The sequence below is a fragment of the Chelmon rostratus genome, chromosome 12 (assembly GCF_017976325.1).
Source record: "Chelmon rostratus isolate fCheRos1 chromosome 12, fCheRos1.pri, whole genome shotgun sequence".
In the NCBI taxonomy this organism is placed as follows: domain Eukaryota; kingdom Metazoa; phylum Chordata; class Actinopteri; order Chaetodontiformes; family Chaetodontidae; genus Chelmon; species Chelmon rostratus.
This window is the reverse complement of record NC_055669.1, coordinates 7,610,219-7,631,276: the sequence shown is the minus strand read 5'-3', so window position 1 is coordinate 7,631,276 and position 21,058 is coordinate 7,610,219. Positions and strand designations below refer to the sequence as shown.

The 21,058-nt window shown below is 41.8% G+C and overlaps 1 protein-coding gene across 1 annotated transcript in view; it reads left to right on the top strand.

The window, feature by feature from the left end:
* Positions 1-21,058, top strand: part of LOC121615249 (vertebrate ancient opsin-like) — a 62,419-nt gene that overhangs the window by 8,665 nt on the left and 32,696 nt on the right. Inside the window, exon 2 of the mRNA XM_041949519.1 lies at positions 60-388. Within this exon, the coding sequence (XP_041805453.1) occupies positions 60-388 (329 nt within the window). The remainder of the gene's footprint in view (positions 1-59; positions 389-21,058) is intronic.

The following is a 21,058-nucleotide window of genomic DNA, read 5'->3' as shown; positions in this document are numbered from 1 at the left end:
TGTTCCTAAACTGCATGTAATGGATACCTATGTATGTCTGTGCTCTTTCTACCCTGCAGGCATCGTGTCCCTGATCTCCCTGGCTGTCCTCTCCTATGAGCGCTACAGCACCATGATGACCCCCACTGAGGCGGACTCCTCCAACTACTGCAAGATCTCCCTGGGCATCACCCTCTCCTGGGTCTACTCCCTCATCTGGACCATGCCGCCACTCTTTGGATGGAGCAGCTACGGCCCAGAGGGTCCCGGGACCACCTGCTCTGTTGACTGGACGGCCAAGACGGCGAACAACATCTCTTACATCATCTGCCTGTTTGTCTTCTGCCTCATCGTGCCGTTCCTGGTGATCGTGTTCTGCTATGGGAAGCTGCTGTGTGCCATCAGACAGGTGAGGCAATGTGGGGACGGGGAGGGCTTTCACTAAACCTGCAGCACCCGCACACATGAGGTGCACCTCCAACACTGGCTACAGTGTGAAGGGTCACCTGTGGTGGCATTTTCAAAACTAACCCTGATAAGTAAGCAGACAGAATGATAAGTAAGTGCTGGCAGCAGCTCATATGTATTCTGTCAACGTAAGCAGAGACATGAAGTGAAAATATACACTTCCTCTTTTTTCATTTACTGTCTCATTATGTCAAACAAAGGTAAATGAATGGCTGCGTTGAAAGCACTTTTATCCAAAGCGCTCTACACATTGACGCCACCTCCTGAGTCATAGCCACAATACAGCGCATCAGAATATAAAGAGTGTCATTGTTTATGGTGACGACAGCATGTCAAAGGTCTCGAAATTTGTGATTTATTGAATGTGACACGTTGAACATGAATTTCAAAAACTAGAAGAGTTTATCTAATCGATTGAGACTTCTTTATATTTTCCTCAAATGATTACGTGCAGCTCCCCTCCGCTCTACGGCGCGTTTTAGCATCTTTCAGCTCATTGTTTTGGCTCACAGCCCACGATGTTACTGTTCCGGTTCACTCGCCGCTCTCGTGAGCTTTGTTTCGGCAAAACTCTCCAAAACCTCCACAGTACACTACGTGCTGTGCATCAGAGTGCACAGAGTGCACATAGTGGAACATTTAGCAAGTAATTCCCTCAGGAGTTGGAAGAGACCAAAACAAAGCTAAAAGGAGAGTCAAAATGGGACTTACTTTGATCAGCCGGCCAGAGAAACAACTCAAATGAACGCTTATGTTGCTCCGAGCCTGCTGGATGTGTAAATACGCAACTAGGTTTGTGTTGTGTTGTGTTTCCACCCTGTTTCCGCTACCCCACAAAACAGTTAATGAAGGTTGGATAATTTCAATTACCCACAAATGTTTTCTAACAACATTGCTATAATAAAATATGAAGCTCATACATGTAGGATTGTGTCATTCACAGCTGACTGAGCAGGTCTGAGAATCTCACTGAGGCATCGTTACAATATCAACTTCAGCCCAACAACATTTCAACAGCCACAGCAACAGTGGAAATGAAGCTAAATTCGATCATAGTCTTGAGATGCTGGATACAGATATGAATAACATAACCAAATAACATATGAATAACATAACCAAAACAACAAATCTACAATATTGACTTGTGCAATTTAAACATCACAAGAGAGAATGTTTTGTCGTTGCTTCGACAGGACGCTCTGGACCGCATTCAAAACAATGTTTGCTTGAGCAGAGCAGAATGAGTGTCCTGGGTTATAAAACGTTTTCACTGAAATGTAGTGACGGTTGTGTGTCCAAATAAGCCACAAGCAATAAAGTTCTGCAATAAAATATAATCCAAGCATCTGTGTAGCTGTTTTTGGACTTTATTACATGTTCTGTTTTATAGCAGAGCTAATTATGATTATGAATCCTAAACAGTGGCTGCATCACACATCACACCATCGGTGCTGTCACTTTACGTCCATAAAGTCAGGGTCTGGGTCTTTGTTGACGGAGCTGCATTTTATGATGGTCACACCACAAATTCCATTCAATTCACACTTTTATCTGGATCACCTTAAAAAAACACAATGACTGGATTCGTGTGTTGAAGACACCGGTCCCACATTCAGAATGAGTTGAGCCAGAGCCTCAAAGTAGTCTCATAACCAACAGTTTCTGCAGCAATAAACCAAACTTCAGTCACTAATTACTCAGTTTTTTGACAGAAAATCTATCTTTAAGAAATGCACTGTGGCATAAATCATTTCTCCCCACCTATAAGGACACATAAGTTAACAGCAGGTGTAGCTGATGGTTGAATGGACAGTGGAAGATAAATTTCATATGCGCATAGTCAACATGCAGGATGTGGCGCTAATATATGCAGTGTGACACACTGTGATTGGAAAGGGCTGACACACACACACACAGCTGAATCAAGTTATCTATATACATGTATTGTTAAGGCCACTTGCCAGTGTTTCTGTGCAGCCTATTATCGGTAAATGTCATTGCATAATTTAAAATATTTATCCATATTTCACACATACAACCTAGATAACCAAACATAAAGCCTACACATAAAGAAGTGGTGAAATCTTCTCAATTAGAATTTTACAACTGTGTTATATGTCAAACTGCAACTACGATAAAAATGGTTAGTATAATAAAACAGCAACATCACGCTGAAAGTGAGTGAGGAAAGCTTCATAAATCAAGTCTCTATACTGAGGTAGGAGTGGCTTTAATCCCAGGTTCACTTTCTGAGATGTGTAATAAATACAGGCCAAGATTATGCTCGTTAAATATTTGGCAGTAGATGTCTGTGGTGAGGTGAGGAGGACTCCCGGGGTATTTGATGTGGGCCCTGCCTCTTCCCTCCACCGTGGCTGTGACATGAAGTGACCAATGTTGGGCTTTTCACACACTGTCCAACACTGACTGACTGGAAGAATATGAGGAGAGACAGTGTGGAGGGCAGTGTGCTCCTTCTCTCCAGGGATGCCTCCCTCACACTCTCTCTCTCTCTCTCACACACTCTCTCACACACCCACACACACACACACACACACACACACACACACACACACACACACACACACACACACACACACACAGTTTGCAAGAAAAGGTTCCAGAGTTATTTTTTTCAGCTACAACTCACTCCCATTCTGTGAGCATCATGTCCTCTCAGGTAAACAATGACTTGTGTGTGTGTGTGTGTGTGTGTGTGTGTGTGTGTGCGCGTGTGGGTGCACGAGCATGCCTGTGCTCTGTCCTCTCTGATAAATTGCTCAGCAGACTTGTGTGTGGCACTGACACAGCTGTGAGCAAAGATGAACAACAATAAATCTACTAACAACAATATGGTCCTCCTTCCTTCCGTCTCTCGCTATAATTTTGCATCAGTTTCTTTCACTTTGCTCTTCTTCTTTTGTTCCATTGCACACTTTATCTATTTGCTGTCTTTCCTCATCGGACAACACACACAATTCTTTGTATGGATGACGAAGGTGGTGAGAGAAAGTAATAGTGTTTACTTCTCTTTCTCTCTTTGTCTTTGTCAGACTTTCTCTCCTTCTCTTTCTCTTCCTCCCGAACTCTTTCTCTTGTATATCTATTATATGTCAGCTTCAGCTTCTTCGTCTCTTTTTCTCGTCCTTTGTCACTTCCTTGAGCAGGACCACATTATCTCTGCTTTGTTGGCTCGCCGCACTGTTTAGAATTGTTCTTCTCCCACTGACAATGCCATGTAAAGGCTTTGACCGGCCACGTCCAGTAACACCAGTCGGGACAGATTAAAGTTAGTGAGCAGCTTGTCTGGTAAAAACTGAAAGAGTCTAATACTCAAATCTAATAGTAGGTTTGGTCCAAACTGGTGTGCACTCACTTCCTCATCCCCATTCACTGCACAACCAGCCATCAGATTGGAGGGAACACACAAAATTTAGGATGCAGCTCTCCACATTATTAATCAAATTATCAGCCTAACGCGTTCTAAACTGTTTCCAGTTGTGATTTGCTCCAATGTTTGAGCTGTCCATGCTGTGAAAAGATGCTCCTTGTCCAGTTAAACGACGCGTCAGCCTGTCTATCAAACACTTGGTGGTGGGGTTTTAGTAAAAAGAGAAGACAGGCAGACAGAGCTCATCTCTTGCTCGTAAGTGTCTGTCAGCGTCGTCTCTTTTCACTGCCCCTGCTCTGTGATGGGAAATTGAGGTCTTTATCGGTGCAGAGGACAGGAGCTGTGAGAGCGGTGAGTTCGTCCTGTCACAGGCACTTCAGTCAGGGAACATCTGAAAAACGCTGGACAAATGAACTCTGTTCCATTTTGCCAGTCTCTGTCTCAACAATGGTGACAGATTCATGTCATGCTGAATGATCAGAGAAGTACTGACTCCATGACAGTAAAGCATGTACATGCATGAGTGTATAATGCTATATGTATAATCTATTTTACCACATCTAAGCTTTATTCAGCTAGTTGTAATACTAAAATGATTAACAGTCAGTGTAATGAAGAATAAACTTAGCTATAAATATATAAGAAATCTGCTTGATTTGCTGTTACACAGCATGATGAAGAAATAATTGAATAATCTAAATCTTGTACTGTAGATGCAAATCCAGAACAAATTTCAGAACGTTCACATAATATATTACGGCATACTTTCTTATTGCCGTCCATTGCCCTCAATGTAGCCAACTGTGGCCTCAGTTTTATTGCTCTTGCGGGCACTGCTTGGCTCCTTCACCCTCAAACACACAGTAATGTGTTCCTCAAATGAACTCAGAAGCGTCTTTAATGATACCGTGAAGTCACTCACAGCCTCAGAATGAACCAGAACATCATGTAAATCCTAAATCTGCTCACTGAAGGTGTGAAATCATGCTTTGAATGCTTCCTAGTATTACAACCAACACATGTCGGCATTCAAAAATGTAAGGCTCTTCAATTTTCATTTACACATGAAAATGTCATTAGATTAAAGCTCCACAGGCTGATTTTAGAGGGCTAAATAGCAACACATAATCCCCCTTAGTTGAAATCCCCAATTGCTCTATTTGACTTAAACTGCAAATGCATGCAAATGCAGCACGAAAACTGAACTCAGTAACAGTACCTGATGGAATGGACTTTTCATCCCAAACAGCCACAAACACAATAACATGCCGCGGTGCTAAGGACCGTGCAGTCCTTGCTACTACCTGCTACCTGGTTCATTAACCATGAATTAATTACACAACAGTTGTCTTATCTCCGCTAGTTCGGGATACATGAAAACTGGCAAAAGCTTGACCGCCAGCACTCTGGAACTGCACCTGGACCAGGTCCCTCTCATTCTGGTTTACCCAGGTGACAGCTGAATGTAACGGTTTGGTTTTGTGCTCTTTTCAAATGGGCCCAACCAAAATCACAAAACACACTATATATATGCTATATGACATAATGCTTGAATGTAAATCTGGAAGAGTACACAATATTATGCATTTTAACAGAAATGATGTCTCCACCAGAGCTGCTGTGCTGCACATCTCCACATACTGTACATGTAGCGTTCTTACGAGGCTTTCTGATTGGTGTGTAAGAACATCTCTCCATCTTGACTGATCATCCCTGAGCGGCACAGTAAGCGCCACAAAGTATACGTAATAGGTTTTAGTGTGATCTTAGAGAAGCCTATAAAGGTGCAGCATCACCATTTAAAGTGACACTAATTGTGCAAAACATGGGTGCATCTGCAGAGTGGATTACTGAACAGGTCTTTGTAGGGCACTATTTTTTTTTTTTTTACAGTGCACTGCTCAACTGCACACTGTGCTTCTCTTTCCACTTTTGCATTGCAAGTCACCAAAATACCTCAGAGGCAAATATGAGGCAAAAAAACATCACAGGACACCAGGAAAACGCCACCACAAAGGCACATCATGAGCTGTGTACTGGCATGAAAACAGGGCCCTTATGTAAACCTTGACAAAAAGAAACACATTCAACACATAGTTTTTCACAGCAATTACCCTTTACTCCCGTAATTCCACATAATTTGGTGTTTCACTTGATATTTCAACAGAAATCGAGATTCTAATGATCAAATTAGACGCATGTTATTTGCATTTGGTTAACCACTAATCCGCTGCTCTGTCTGAGGACTGTAGGTACAACCACGTTGTTTGAAGAGTTGATCCTTTTGCTCTGATGAGTCATGATTCAACCAAACCCTGGTCATCAAAGGCATCAGATTTCCAGACCCAAAGACCATCTGTCCAGTATCTTTTCATCAATTAGCCTTGGCCACAAAGATGCCAAAATAACATTCGAAAGCAGCATCTTGGGTGACTGCTTCACACACACACACACACACACACACACACACACAGTCTTTGGTTAGATAATCAGCGGCTCCCTCCCTTGTCTCAACATCTTTACCCTTGGTCTGAATTCATTATATGACTCATGTGCCCCTGTAGATATCTAGCGATACTCTCAAGAGCTACAGTATTGCTGCAGCATGCTGGAGGCTATGTGGCACAGAGGTAGAGCTGGAGAGAGATGGAGATATCAAGAGGAAGTGAAGGAGGCAGAGAGATGAAAGGGAGAAAAGGAGGGGCAGAGTGACACACTGTGACTGCTGGGGTCCTAATTTTGTGCTGGCCCACATCAGTTGCAGTGACCTTGCACTGGTCATGAGATGATTTCATTGGCCACAAGCAGATTTTTTTTTCCTGCCTTTGCCTATTTGGTAACTTCGTGACCTGCAATCATATTACACAAAAATAGGCAGGGAGAGCACCAGAGGGGAATTGCAATGCAAATTAGGTGGTGCAGTTTGGATTAAGAAATTACTCTTGTGCCTCCAACTACTTTGCTGGCATCCATAACAGTGCAGTTATAAAGCTTCTCTACCTACTGTACTTCACAAGAGAGGAGATACCTCTATTGAACAGACAGAGATAGTGTATTGAACAGTGTGTGCAAAGCGTCTTGGTGGGAAGCCGATGAGGGATCATTTGAATGTTGCTGCAGTAGTGATTCTTTGAGTTCTTATGTTCTTACTTTCAAAAACACACTTTTGTGGACAAGTGGCTGTGGTGCAAGCAGCTTTGCTAACATACTTGTTTTCACCGAATGCAACTGGGGGATTAAACTGAATATCCACTAGGGGGAACATTTAATTAATCACCCCCAGCCCACTCCAGACAAAACAACTACTAATCTGCAACACTCGAGCAGGTCACTGTATTGTTTAGAAATCAAGCAAATGGTTCATTATCAATTTGTCAACTGACAGAAGATTAATCAGCAACTATTTTGAGAAACAATTAATTGGCTCTGTCAGTTTTTAAAGCGAAAATGACAAAAACACTCTGTAGCTCCAGTTCATTGCATCTGATGGACGTGCAGCATTAATTTCTCCAAACTAACACAAGCACTCTTGTGCAGGCAAACAAATAACTACGATAAAAGCAAGTATAGTAAGTTGCCAGTTTACTAGGTACATCTAGCTAAAACCAAAGCAGTTTAATACGACAGTCCTGAAAATTAATCACACCTCCATGAAGGTTTTATTGTTCACTTTTTGTTAAAAGTGTTAAAGAGAGATGTTGATTCAAAATGATCATTCTAGAGGCTGTAGTTTGTATACTGAGAGGTATTTCTGATATTCTGTCCACCCCATTCATATTAGTGAGGGTAGATGAATTACTATAAACACCTCTCACTACAACAGTAAGGACCGTGCTCTGCTTGTGTCTGTTTGTGTCTGTCCTCACATCAATGAGCAGAGGCGACACAGGCACAGGCTCGTTTACTTCATATACAGTATGAAATGGTCCTGATCCAAAGCATGAGCTGAGTAACTCAAAAGAAGACTGTCATGGAGAGAAACATAGGACTGGCTTAGGAATGATGAATGGACTGCATGCCGACCACCACCACAGACTGCTTTCCAACACATGTTACATTCACCCATTTACACCCCCGTGGCACGGCGTCAGGAGCAATTTAGGGCTCAGTATCTTGCCCGCAGACACTGTGATGTGCAGACCGGAGGAGCTGGGGATAGAACCACCGACCCTGTGATTAGTGTGACTTGATAAATAAAAATGTAGTGTTTGTCGTAAACACCATCAAATTCTCATAAGTCAGGACCAATAATTATTGGAAATAGTCGATTGAAAGCCACGAGAAAAGCCAGCAACATTTTCTGTGCGTGGCGGCAGGGAAGGTGGCCGAAATACCGTCAGAGGAGCTGTTACATAGTCAGCAGTGGAGGAATTATTCAGATCCTTTACTGAAGTAAAATTTCTTATACCACACTGTACAATTAAAGTAAAAGCTTAGCAATCACACATTACTTATGTAAATAAATCAAAGTATTATCAGCAAAATGTACTTGATGAAAAGTAAAAGTACTCATTGTGCAGTAAAATGTTGCCTGTCAGTGTTTCACTATAAATACAGGATGTTTTTGGATTAATATCACTGCTACATTACTGTGTATGTTGCATTTTAAAAATGGAAGCACACGACAAGATAAGTACAAGTACCTCGAACATGTTTCATGACACAGATTCTGGTAACATGTTACAAAAACTCTGCTTGTTATGTCCAGCTGGGCTGCTGCTGCTACAACGCACTGTGTTTATGTGTATATGCTTCTTTCTTCACATTAGGGCCTCGCCACAAAAACTAGAGTGACTAAAAAACTCATCACACACACATACAACACATACAAAACACACATACAACACACACACACACACACACACAGCAGGAACAGAGAGGAGACACAGCTGTGAAAACTCTTCTCTTGAAAATGAAAGCTGCCAGCACTTCTGCTTGATACGAGCTTGGTGGGGAAGTGGCGAGATGCTGGAGGGCACGACTGCTGCGCTGCAGAGTAAGCTGCATGCTCGACACACAAATTAGTTCTCCGTCAGATTGGCTCCAGCTGAAGCTCTTCTTCCCTTTGTGTTGTACTACGAGTGCCTTGGGTGGATCCCATTTCTCAAAATTGCATCCTCGTTTCCCTCACTTGCGTCTTTTCCTTGCGTCTTAGTCCCTCCCACCAGGGATGCATGAGAGGACGCAAGGAAACCACGCAAGGAGAGAAGAAACGAGGAAACATGTTTTATGAGAATTGAGACGTCCTTTCCTCTGAAGCGTCACGTGAAGCGACATCTGTTTCTGATGACGCGACACAGCTAGAGCTGCTGCAGTTACCGTTATATTCACACCCCCCCGCCCCCCGCCCTCGATATATTAACATTTTATACTTATATTTACATTGTTAAAAAGTCTCCAGCACTAGCAAGTAAATATGAAACACTTTTATTAACACACATGATAATTAATTAGTTCATTCTTGGCTGGACGCCTCTTCCAGGTGAACAGGTGGTCATTTTCTGACCTGAACTTTGTCAGCCTCACTGTGTCTTCTGTCCCGTTCAATGAGACACATTTCAGACCTGTTAGTGAAGAGAAACCTACGAGCCATGAAACACATTATTTCACTCAGATAATACGCAGAAAAAGTGACGAGAGGCCGATGTGTTAGTGTTAGAACAGGTTGTAGATTAAAGACTGCTGAGTGGACACAAAACTGGAGACAGATGTTTTAATGTCTGACGCTGAACGCAGAAATCAGCTGCTGCGGGACTTTTACCCATCAGTAGAAATAATAGCGGTAAACCAAACTCTGTCTCCAGCTACGTCTCTCTCAGGTCTGGGATATTCCGTCTCTTCTCCACATTTGACATGATTTCTCTGAATATCAGTTTCCCCGCCTGCCGTCCTGCGCACATTGAGAGGCGGTTGCTACGCAACGTACGTGTTTTGGTTTCAGAGCCGCTGCGCAGTGAGAGCGATGACAGACGAGAGTAGACTCATTTTAAATCAATAAATATGTTTTAATCACTATTTTGTGTCACTTTATATTGAATGCTTTAGTAGTGAGCAGAGTTCAAAGCGGGATAATAGTGAGCAGGTTCCTATCGTCCCTGCAAACATCATCTCTTACGTAATGGAAACATGACGGATCCTCATGTTCTTGTATTATCGCTCTTTGGAGAACGTTTAAGTTAGGCTCATCTGAATTACAGCCATTCACTGCAGGATATTTACACTAGCGCACTTTCTCCACCTCGTTCAAACGTGCCAGCTGTGGGGGCGGAGTCTTCATACCGTTGAGTTGACAGACTTCCGGGTAGGATGCACTGATGTATCCTCGCTCATAGCTCCTCCGAGAGCCCTCCTCGCTCCTCGATCCTCACTCCTCAGAGCCGCAATTTTCGCTTTGGGACGGCCGGCAATCTGGCGGACCAGAAGTACTTCCGGTTCGAGTGAGGATCGAGGAGCGAGGAGCGAGGAAACGACAATTTTGAGAAATGAGATCCACCCCCTGTCTCTGCTCATTGCCTTGCTGGGTTGTGAGCGGGCCTCTCTCTCCAGCCTGGTGGGTGGAGTCGGGTCATCAGGGAGATGCGGCTCACCTGGTCCGGCAACAAGCTGGTGGCAGTCAGCCAGGCTGCTCTCTCTCCCCTGGCTTTCACCCTGTTTGATCTTGTTTTAAGTTTGTCTTTACCTTAATGTTTCGTCACTACTCTGGTGTATTCTCTCCCTCTTTGTCCCTACTGCTGGGTTGTGACATGGGCCATTGATTTTTTTTCTTCACTTTGCTCCCTTTGCCTTCTGCGCATCCAAATCCCAACTGTTTCCCACTTTTCACCACAAACTGTAAAAGAAATGGACACAGCCACCGTGATGTCACTCCGTTTACCGTTCTGAAGCCTTGAGTTCGGCATTTTGGCCGTTGCAATTTATTTTTTATTTTGTTTTGGGGGGGGGCAGACATGAATATAGGAGGAATATACATTAGTGCATGGGTTAAGATAAGATAAAACTTTAGCCGGGGAAATTTGGGCATTACAGCAGCATGTGTGGCAGCGGGAAGAAAAATAGCAGCAGAGATAGAAAACATTTGAAAAAAACAAAATACAAAATAAAAAGTAGACTATATATATGTACATATTATACAAACAAAAATAAATTTGACTATATAAAAGAAAAATAAGGTATGTAGAAAAAAATAAATATGTAAAAAGTATGTAAATCACTCACAGTCTATGGTTAAGGTTACCAGCCATTGTTAGAATAGCAAATTCTAAGTTATCAGCTAACATTTGCACTACCTAGCTTGGTTAGCAAGGTGCATCCATAATTCACGTTAACTATGATATTAATTGGGACGCTCATTTTGATTTATGGAAAAAATGAAAATTTGAATTTTTTTTTGTCGACCAGAATGCTGCAATTAACTGCCATGAACTAAAAACACACTGCTATTTAAATGTACCATGGACTGCCATGGATATGCCTTACTACGTCTCCGTCCCGACTGATAAATGCTTTTGAATAATATACATGGTGGTCTATTTAATGTTGCACAAGATTAAACCCTGTAAACCTCTTCTATGCAACTCCCAAAGCCCTTAAACCTTTACCAGATATTGATACGGCCATTCTGATTGAACTTATTCATTTAATTATTTATAAGTTTCAAATTGGTGATTTAATATATTTGATTAGACTAATTCGTGACCATTTAATTCTACTTTGTCATCTGTTTTATTCCCAATGGGACCAAGAATTACAAAATGTACATCATGCTGTCATGAAGAAGACTTGAAACTAGTGATTGAGGCCATAAACTCTTTAGGAAAGTGTCTACTGAGGTAATAAATAAAGCAAGAAGTAGCATCATTTTCTCATAGACCTCTATACAATCTGACTTCTCTTTGCAACCAGCAGAGTTGCCACCTGCTGGCTATTACGAAAATACAGGTTTACCGCACTTGCACATTAAGTTCACATTTCAGGCTTGGAGGCTATGCCCACTCCTTTCTACGGTCCATGCTTCTCACGTGTCTTTGGGCTGCTTAGCTTGCATGTGCGTACTCTTCATTCTCACTCGCATCTCCGCACATTCACAGTCTGATGAATCAGATGATCGGTGGCTTACTTTTCCAAATCTGTGTGCACACACACCCAATACAACGGTTCATTTCCTTTTCTGCAGTGACTGCTCTCTCACGTTCTCTCTCTCTTTTCAAAGCTCACTGTCTCTCGTTGCCTTTCTCCATCTCCCAGCCCTCTGTGTGCCCTCCTCACATATTCTTTCCCTCTCGCAGTGCCATTATCATCCATCTTTTTCACCTTGGTTGTCTCGGTTGCCATTATCACTTCCATCTCCACCCCTCATCGCCTTTCCAGAAGCCACCTGAAATGTGCCGTTTTTGCTAAACAATGAGACAGATGATGACATCTGATAGCAAGTAGTTACTTGTGCATACAAAGCAAGCAAAACAAAACGAGGCAGGGAGCCTTTGTTTTGATGTGCATATGCATAAATGCCCTGTTTGGTCACCTGGTCCCACCTGATACAAACTCTGAATAAGATAACTTCTTTCAGAGCTGAAAGGCCACTATAACTAACTTTTCCACCAGGATTCTAGAGCAAAGAAAACAAACCAGAAGTGAGTGATGGATTTTTTACAGATTTGTTTTATTTTTGGAGTGAACCTGGTCATTTATGTCAAATTATGTGAACATGTTGCTCTTCCTGCTGAGTGGCTCACCTGCTGTCGACAAGTCTTAAACATGTCATGAAGAGGTTTGTTAGCTAAACGCTAATGTTAGCACACTACATGCTCACAATGTCAATGCTAACATGGCTGAGTGAAGTTGAGGCTGACGGGGTACCCACTCGGTCGCAACCCAAAGTGTTGGAAAAAGTATGATTTTGAAAGGAAGTTGAGGGAAAAGTTGTAATAATTCATGCTTAAAGAGACATGAATGTCCAAAACATTGCGGCAATTCGGACCGACAGCACCATTCTGAGGAGATACTGCTAGCATAGCTAAAAACATAGACTTTCAAAGCTTTAAGACAGCTACTTTGAGGCTAGCATCCTGTAGCCAAACAGTTACTACATTTTTGATCTCATCTGCCCTGACTTAAGCTCTTGACCACGACTGGGCTGCTAGGCACACACATTTTAACGCTTTATGTTTGAAATTTTAAAAGAAGTGCATCAAAACTAAGACATTTTGCTTATTCACCCAGTGTTTTCTTCTTGCCTTCTTCAGGGTGGCGTCTGACGTTGTTTCTGCTTTCCTGATAACAAGTCCATTGATCAGTAACGTGACTTACAGATCACCATAGACACTAACTCTGCAAAACTACATTAAGCATCATTTAGTTGTTACAAAATACAAGTTTCAGTGACTTGCATTGAAGCTCACGCTCGTCTGCAGGTAGCATTACGTATTCAGATTTTGGTGACTGCCAGTAACTGCAGCTACAGAGCAGGACCATTCAAGCACTGACATCTGCCAACCCCTCACTACCGATCTGTGGACATGTTGAGAGCACACGCAGCTTCACTTACATCCAAGCTGTGAGATGCCATTAACTAGACCCTGATGATACTTTAATTGATAACCTCGCCATGGAACACTTCCTCCAAATTATGGTCAAAAGTGCAGCTGACCTTCAAAATCCATTAGGAAACCAGAGAGGAAGATTGAATCTGGTGGGAGGGAGCTGTAATCATTTCAGACATGTACATTTGACAGCGTGCTCATCAGCAGTTGCAGCGCAGTATTATGTTAAGACATCGGCGTGGTCATTGTGTATGTGGCAGTAAGAGCTCTGCGGATGCTGACTGACGTCCGGTCACGGCAGCCCTCACATGGATCAAAGGGTCAGGTTAGTCCGTCGCTGCGCCGTTGGAAAAGAGAGTTGTGACACTCTTTGATCTCATCGCCACGCGGCCATGTGGTTCATGCAGCTCTCAATCGTATCAAACAAATCCGCGCTGTCAACCTGTTTGAATGGTTTCAAGTGGAACAGACAGCAGCAGAGAGTACATTTGTTGCAATTTTCAGTCAATAACATCGTATAATGTATATTGAAACACGCGTTGTTGAGTACGTTTTTATTCAATATAGTATTTTTTGTGCAGCATTATTGCAGTATTGCAGTTTCAGGTGTATGCAAGCAAAAAACAGATGAATGACAGAAAGATCTGGTCATTCCAGCTTAGTTAGGGGACACTTTGAATGTCCAGATGTCCCGTCAGCAGCAGTGTACATACACTGTATACAGGGTACTTTCAGAGACAGTTGGGATCACCAGTACGAGACGTTTCTCTCATTTCTGTGACATTCACACGCCACGTTTTCTGGGGAAAAAAATGAAAGTTTTCGCCGTTATTAGTCCATCACTGTATTCTACCTAACAACTGTCAATAATATGACTTCAGTTTTGTGGTCATGCACAAGCAGCTGGCCTAAGAGACTGTTTTGAGGGCCAGGGAGAGTGATACAATTCCACATGCCTCGGCTGTTTTCAGTCAGAGGTCTTTTTAACTAGACCTGGTCCCAACACGAAGCTGTGCAGGCTTGGGAGCCATTTTCTACCTCCTCCACTTCATTAGGACTGTCCCTTGATACACACACACACACACACACACACACACACACACACACACTAACGACCAGTGTACGTGTGGTCATGTTTCTATGAGGCCTACTAGCATATATATACATCATTGCCAGTTTATCAGGTACACCAAGCTAAAACTAATGTAGTCTAACAGTCCTGCAATAAATCCTGCCTTCGCGAATGTTGTGATGTTCAGTTTTTGGTGTTTAGAGGAGCTTTTAATATCCACAATTTCACATTTGTTCAAATCTCATTGCTCTATTATACAGTTCCATTAAAGAAATCTCATCAAAAGGCAAAGACAATTGTCCACAATTTACATGACAGCATGTTTTTAAATGTTTGCTTGCTCAAATAAAATATTCCTTTACATTGTACAACACATGACCAATGTTCACACTATCATTACTTTCAAATCTGCATGTTTCTGTTATGGCCCCATGCCAAGACGTCTCAACAAACTACAGTATGTATGTACTATGAACTCCCTTTATGAAATGGGGTGTCTGTGTGTAGTACACTTGGCCTGTATTTACTCAGACGAGTGTGTGGTGCACTCGACTTATTTACACTTAGAGCATGTGCTGTCTTTTACGCGAACGACTCTTTGAAATACACACTACTTCTCTTTTGGAGTTGCAAGACTCCTTTTAAAGCCAGTGTGAGGATGTATCATTAATTTAATTTAGAATTGAGATGTGCTCAATGATGATGGCAGCCCTAGAGCCTTTTATTTTACTCCAGCTATTAAAACTGATTATAACAGAGTTGAAAGGGCTAATGTTTTTAATGGCCGTCAGAATAATGATATACTGGGGGCCATGCCATTGTTCAGTCGGCCCATTGTTCCGAAAGCCAGATAGTCAGAGACATGTTCCATTGGACTGAAAGTCCGTTTGTCTGACAGCCCGTTATCCCGAGAACAACCGCTCATTGCTCCAAAAATACATCAAAATACAACCATCTAGCCAACCATGTAAACCTAACCAAGCAATGAAGAATGTGTATTTTCGGAGCACTGGGCCTGAATTGAACCTCTTCTGTAATATACAGGATGCAGTATCGATCATATTGGTAATATTTGTGAATACTGCATTATGAAACTGTTTAAAAAGGTTTTCTATAATTTATTTTATAATTAAGACTGATTTGCACCCACAGTGCAGGACAAATGTAAGACATAGTTTTAGTTAGGCCAACATATATTTTCTTACATGAACTTGGATATACTGTGCTAAAATAAAGCTGTGGCGATGCATCTTGCTTTGGGTAATTGTTGCTGACAAGTCAGAGGCGTCACATGTGATTTCAACAATGTGCAGTGGGGGGCGCTAAAATAGCAGACAAGAGGCAGAAGGAAACATGGCTGTACCAGAGCAGACGTAGATTTGTTTGAACAATCATTTTTCATTGTTAAATAAACAGAATTGAAGGTATTTAGAGAGAGAAAGACTCTTTGTTACTGCGGTCAAAGAGAATCTCCAGCTCAGGCAAGCTTGCTTGGGGTTTAGTCCAATCAGAGCATGGCTCATTTGTAAACAGTCTCTTAGGGCCAATCGAGGACTCTGCTATTTCACCCACACCCAGGTTAGTCCTACATTAGTTAAGTTAGAGTTCTCGTGATTAATCGACTAGCTGACAACTTTTTGAAAATAGCTGATGACTACTAAAATGCAGAAGTCATGACTGCCCTATTGCCTACATGGTGAGAGCTTCCGTCCTGGGAGAAAGAGTTTCTATTGACTCAAATTACAAATGTCTATATTATTTCAGCTGCAACAAAGTGTGTATTATTGACCCAATAACTCAAACTACATCTACCACATGGGCAAAAGTAATTCAATTATTCATCATCACTGAATTATTGATATTTGAGCCATACGCCTCTGTTAGGATACAAAGTTTTGATGGATGTCATCAAAATGCCACACACTGTACAGTAGATATAAATCTTGACTGGCATTGCGTTTGCTCCCAACGAAAACTGGGACAGAGTGATCTGAAAATATCAACCCCAGTTTTTCCCTCATAAGCTTTCATGTTGGCATCTCAAGGGGAAATCGAAGTGCAGGCATCAAAAGTTATTGAAAAACTGTAAAGCACAGGGCCAGAATATGCACCCTACAGTTGTATCACTATAATTTCAGTGCTTTTGTTTTGATGCCAAAGTCAACACACCATAGCTGGTTGTCACAGAATCAATGCAAAGTTTGGCTGTATCATATACACAGAAGAACTTTCCACAAAGAACTTGGGTTGTGCCCTACATTATACAGCTCCAGCCCAGTCTTCTTGGGTAAAACGTTATTGGGCATATAATTTGTCCGCTGGCAACATTCTGAGCAAAGCATGAAAGCGATGCCAAAGACTTTATGGCCTGTCTTATGCCAGCTAGTGCTAGCTTCTACGAATATTTTAACCGGCACTTTCTTAATCTGTCTAACCAAGTTGCCCACCGCTGTGCAAACATCTGCACACACAGAGACCAAATGTTACTCTTCATCAATATACTGCAATACACCGTGTCGTCCTCGAAGCAAGTCAAGACTGATTATCATATTTATGTACACACTGGTAAATACAGTTGTGTCAACAGATATATTTTCCCTGTTATGGAGCTGACAAGGGCTGCCAGAACACAAGAGACAACATGTAACCAGTGTGCAGCAGATTTTGGGATACCACAAGCCACAAAGGATACAAAGCAGTGTTCATTTTGGCAAAGAAAACTGTCATCGCAAATTTATTGAAAACCCTTTTTATAATCAAATCTACTGGAGGCTGAACAAAATAAAGAGTAACAGCGGATGAGAAATATGATAAGATGTAATGCATTTTTCATTAACAAATTAAAGCTGAAGAATGATGGGTCTAACATGAAGCAACTCACTGTCAGCAATCTTCCATGACATTATCGGCTCTGGAAAGAAACAAATTCATGGATTCTCCACTGAAACTAAGACAATCACCACTAACCTTGCAACAGACGAGGACAAGACCTGCAACACATAATATGCACAACTGAAGAATTTAACTGAAGAAAACTAGACTAAAAAGTTGTTAGTTCTTGTTGACTAAAACTAACAAAAATCAAATGACTTAAATCTGACAAAAAACAAATCTTTTTCATCAGAAGACTAAAACTAAATCAAGAGCAGGTGCCATGATGAACACTGGTTCAAAGCCTTGTATCCTAGGAATTAAGTTTGCATTGGATGATTCCACACCTCACCATTTATGTCCAATTCCAAGGTTCAGTGCCACTGCAGGAAGTAATTATCCATTTATATTGCAAGACAGCAAGTAAGGATATGGAGGTTGGGGCAGTGAATGGGTGTGCCGTATATTTGACTTTGAAACACAAGACTGCATTTTGCTTCCAGTCATCGGCCTTTGATTAATGTTCAAGTAAAGCTTTTTGTTAGTAATAAAATTACTTGTATTGTTTAACCACAACCACAGTCTTTCCCTAACAACTACTTTTGCCATGAGCAGATAAAAAAGTTGCATCAATCGTTGAATATAATCCAGTTTTACAATATCAGCATTCTTGTGTGGTGATAGGGGTGGAATATACAGGCTGTGTGGGCAACAGACCTCTGCATTTGGAAGGACCTTAGAGAGGGGAAAGCCTTGCCAACCCATCACAATGCATCCATATTATGAAATGTGGACTTCGAAAGAGGAAGCCCTGAATTGGGACACGGCTGAAAGCCGTCTTGTTGAAGCCATGCCTGAATGTCATGTCTTCTGATTAAAACAAAATATGATTTGACATATTCTTGGTTACCTCCCAGCCAAGGCTCAGCGCTCTGTTGGTCTTTCTGAAAACACACAGTCGACCTTTTGTCTCTTTAACATGAAGTGTCATGGCCCCTTAAAGGGCCGTCTTGTGGTTGGACCTAAAAGGAACAGACACTGACATGCCAGAGATGTAATTTGGCCAAATCCAGGTTTTGAATTTAGTGTAGATGACAAAAACCGTGATGGTGATCATCTGGCCAAACAGTTGGCAATGGCTGGCTAAAAATAAGAATCATTAATGTATCTACAGTATGTTTTTCTTTTGTGTGTGCTTGTGATAAAAGGGACTGCTCTGTTTGTATGGTGGCCACCCTTCCTCTCGTTGCTCATATCCTGGGCTCTCCGCCTGTCCTGACCCAGTAAGCCATGCCCTAATTGGACTATTTGAATGTGAGGCAGCCTCTCGTCTGGCACGGCCAGCCTCTGCAGCCATCTGTCTGTAGGATGTAGGAGCATTTCACTGTTGGCTGAGACAGACACACTCACACTGATTCGTTCATTAAAGCAGTGATGAACAGCGGTGCCTTCCTTGAAATATAGCAGTTATTCTTTGTCATATCTTACGGGCCACAGGTTGATAGAGGATGGCTCCCTGCTGTTAAGACAGTGTGTGCTTGGCCCGGCTCCGCACGGCTCTGTATTTCTCCTCAGGATATAAATCTAGCATACCTCTTGAGAATTCTGGATTGGAAATGGGGCAGCGGCCACAGATATATTATCGCTTTGATTGGTCTCTTCCTGACCTATTTTCATGTGTTCTCTCGTACCCAGGCCCTGTCTAATAAAAGCTGCATGCTTATTACCTACAAATTATAGTTCTTTTGAAATCAAAAGGTTTGTAATTGGACACTCTGTCAATTGCCCTCTGCTTTTGTAGTTTCTTGTAATCTGCAATTTGTACCAGGTCTTTTTCTCTTCAAATCTCTAAACTTTCTTCCAAGTTGGTCCTCCGAGATTTGAATCACATCCTTGAGCTTTAGTACAGCTGGTTCCCTTTAAAGTTTCTCATTTGAATGCTGGGCAGGAGAGGGGTCCCAAATGTGGCTGAGGAGAAGCTGTAAAAACTTTGCCTTTAGCCTCAGGGTGGGATTTCAGCACAGTGACCTGCATCATCTGTGTTCTCATTTGATTTCTGTTGCCTCCTCACAGCACATCTTGTCTTTTTCAACAAACTTAACGTCTTGTTTAAGAAAAATTGGATGTAATCTGTAACCAGTCAGTTCATACCGTACATTTGGTGCAATCCCATGTGCTGTAGTGAACAATAGATTAGGATCAAAATCATCTTCAAAATCAACTCTGTTCAGGGGGACTGTATATTATTACCACTGCTGTTGGTTTCATTTTAGAGGAGGGTATGAAAAGCCAGCTCTAGAGAGAAGACAGAAACATCAAACCACAATCTAATTACATTCTCATTGTTTTTTGAGCACTGCATGGTCAGACACCTGCCTGCATTAGAGATCTACTGTAGTTTTAGATCATCAGTCAGTTTCTTATCAAGGTTTGTTGGTTGTTCCTTGTTCCAGACTCAAAACTAAAGGAGACTGTTTATATTAATCTCTATTTTATACATTATTTCCGTATTGTGTCTCTAATTTTCTTTCTGTTGTATTTTATTAGGAAGCACTTCGCGAAATCTAGCTCACTGATGTTTTGCTCCTCCTTTTCTTCATTTAAATTTGCTTATTTAAGTTGCAAGCAAAGTTCAGGGTTGTAGGTTGTAATTGGCAGCTAGGTTTGCCTACAACTAAAAATAGCTCCTAGCCAAATGGGTCAGGAGAACCCACCTCAAAATAAGACTCCTTCGTTTTTGTGCTAAAAGCTCCTGAAAGAAGTTAAAGGGTGTTCAGAGGACTGCCTGGTCACTAATGCGCTTCATGCAGAACCAGCCTTCTGCCAGCGTTTTGAAAAAATACAGATATGAAAGAAGAAAAACTTCGAAGGCTCCTCTGAGTATTGATGAATATTTTATTCTACATTCACTGACAGCCAGGTCACCTTTCCATCAATCACTGTTTGTTTATTCAATCACGAAACAATGTCATTCACAACAGCAAGGTCTGTTTCTTGGCTTTAGAGTGCTCTCAGTTCAATTAGTAAAAAGTTGCCCCCAGAAGCCTTGTGAGAATGTCTTTAGAGGAGTTGTAAATACTTTTTAGAAGGACTCCTAGTCTAAGATGAGATAGTTTGTGAATAGGGCCACTGATTTTCAATAACACCTTGTGATGTGATTGTCTTCCTCTCCTCTTCCTACAGCAGGTCTATAAATAACACAAATCCACTTTTGATTCAGTCTTTGTAAGTTTTACCACATGACTCATGATAGCTAAGTGGTGCAGGAACAGGGATTAGCATAAGACAAAAATGAAACAAGTAGGGTCGCGTTTGCATTTAAGAGGGCATACAATTAAAATACACTATTGGAAACTACCAACACTGAAAATCCTTTGTAGCCCCGTGGTTGCAGAAAATGTAAATCCTCACATCTGTACTGTTGCACCTTGGCTAATTGCTTTTTCTCCCTCTACATCAGATTAAATATTCATGTAGATAATTAATTCGCTGTTGGAATTTAATGTCCCCCTGATGTATTAAATTGGAGCCATAGTGGGACAATCAATAATATTCATACTAAATGTGTTTAAAACCACACGGAGGGGAGTGGTCCTGGTAAGGTGTGTGTGTGCTGGTGTTTTAGGCAGTCCCAGGATACACTGAGCGATGAGCTGTTCGCCTCCCGCTGCTAACAGATGATACACAAGGACATAACAAACAGTCTTAGTCTGTGACTATGTGTGTGTGTGTGTGTGT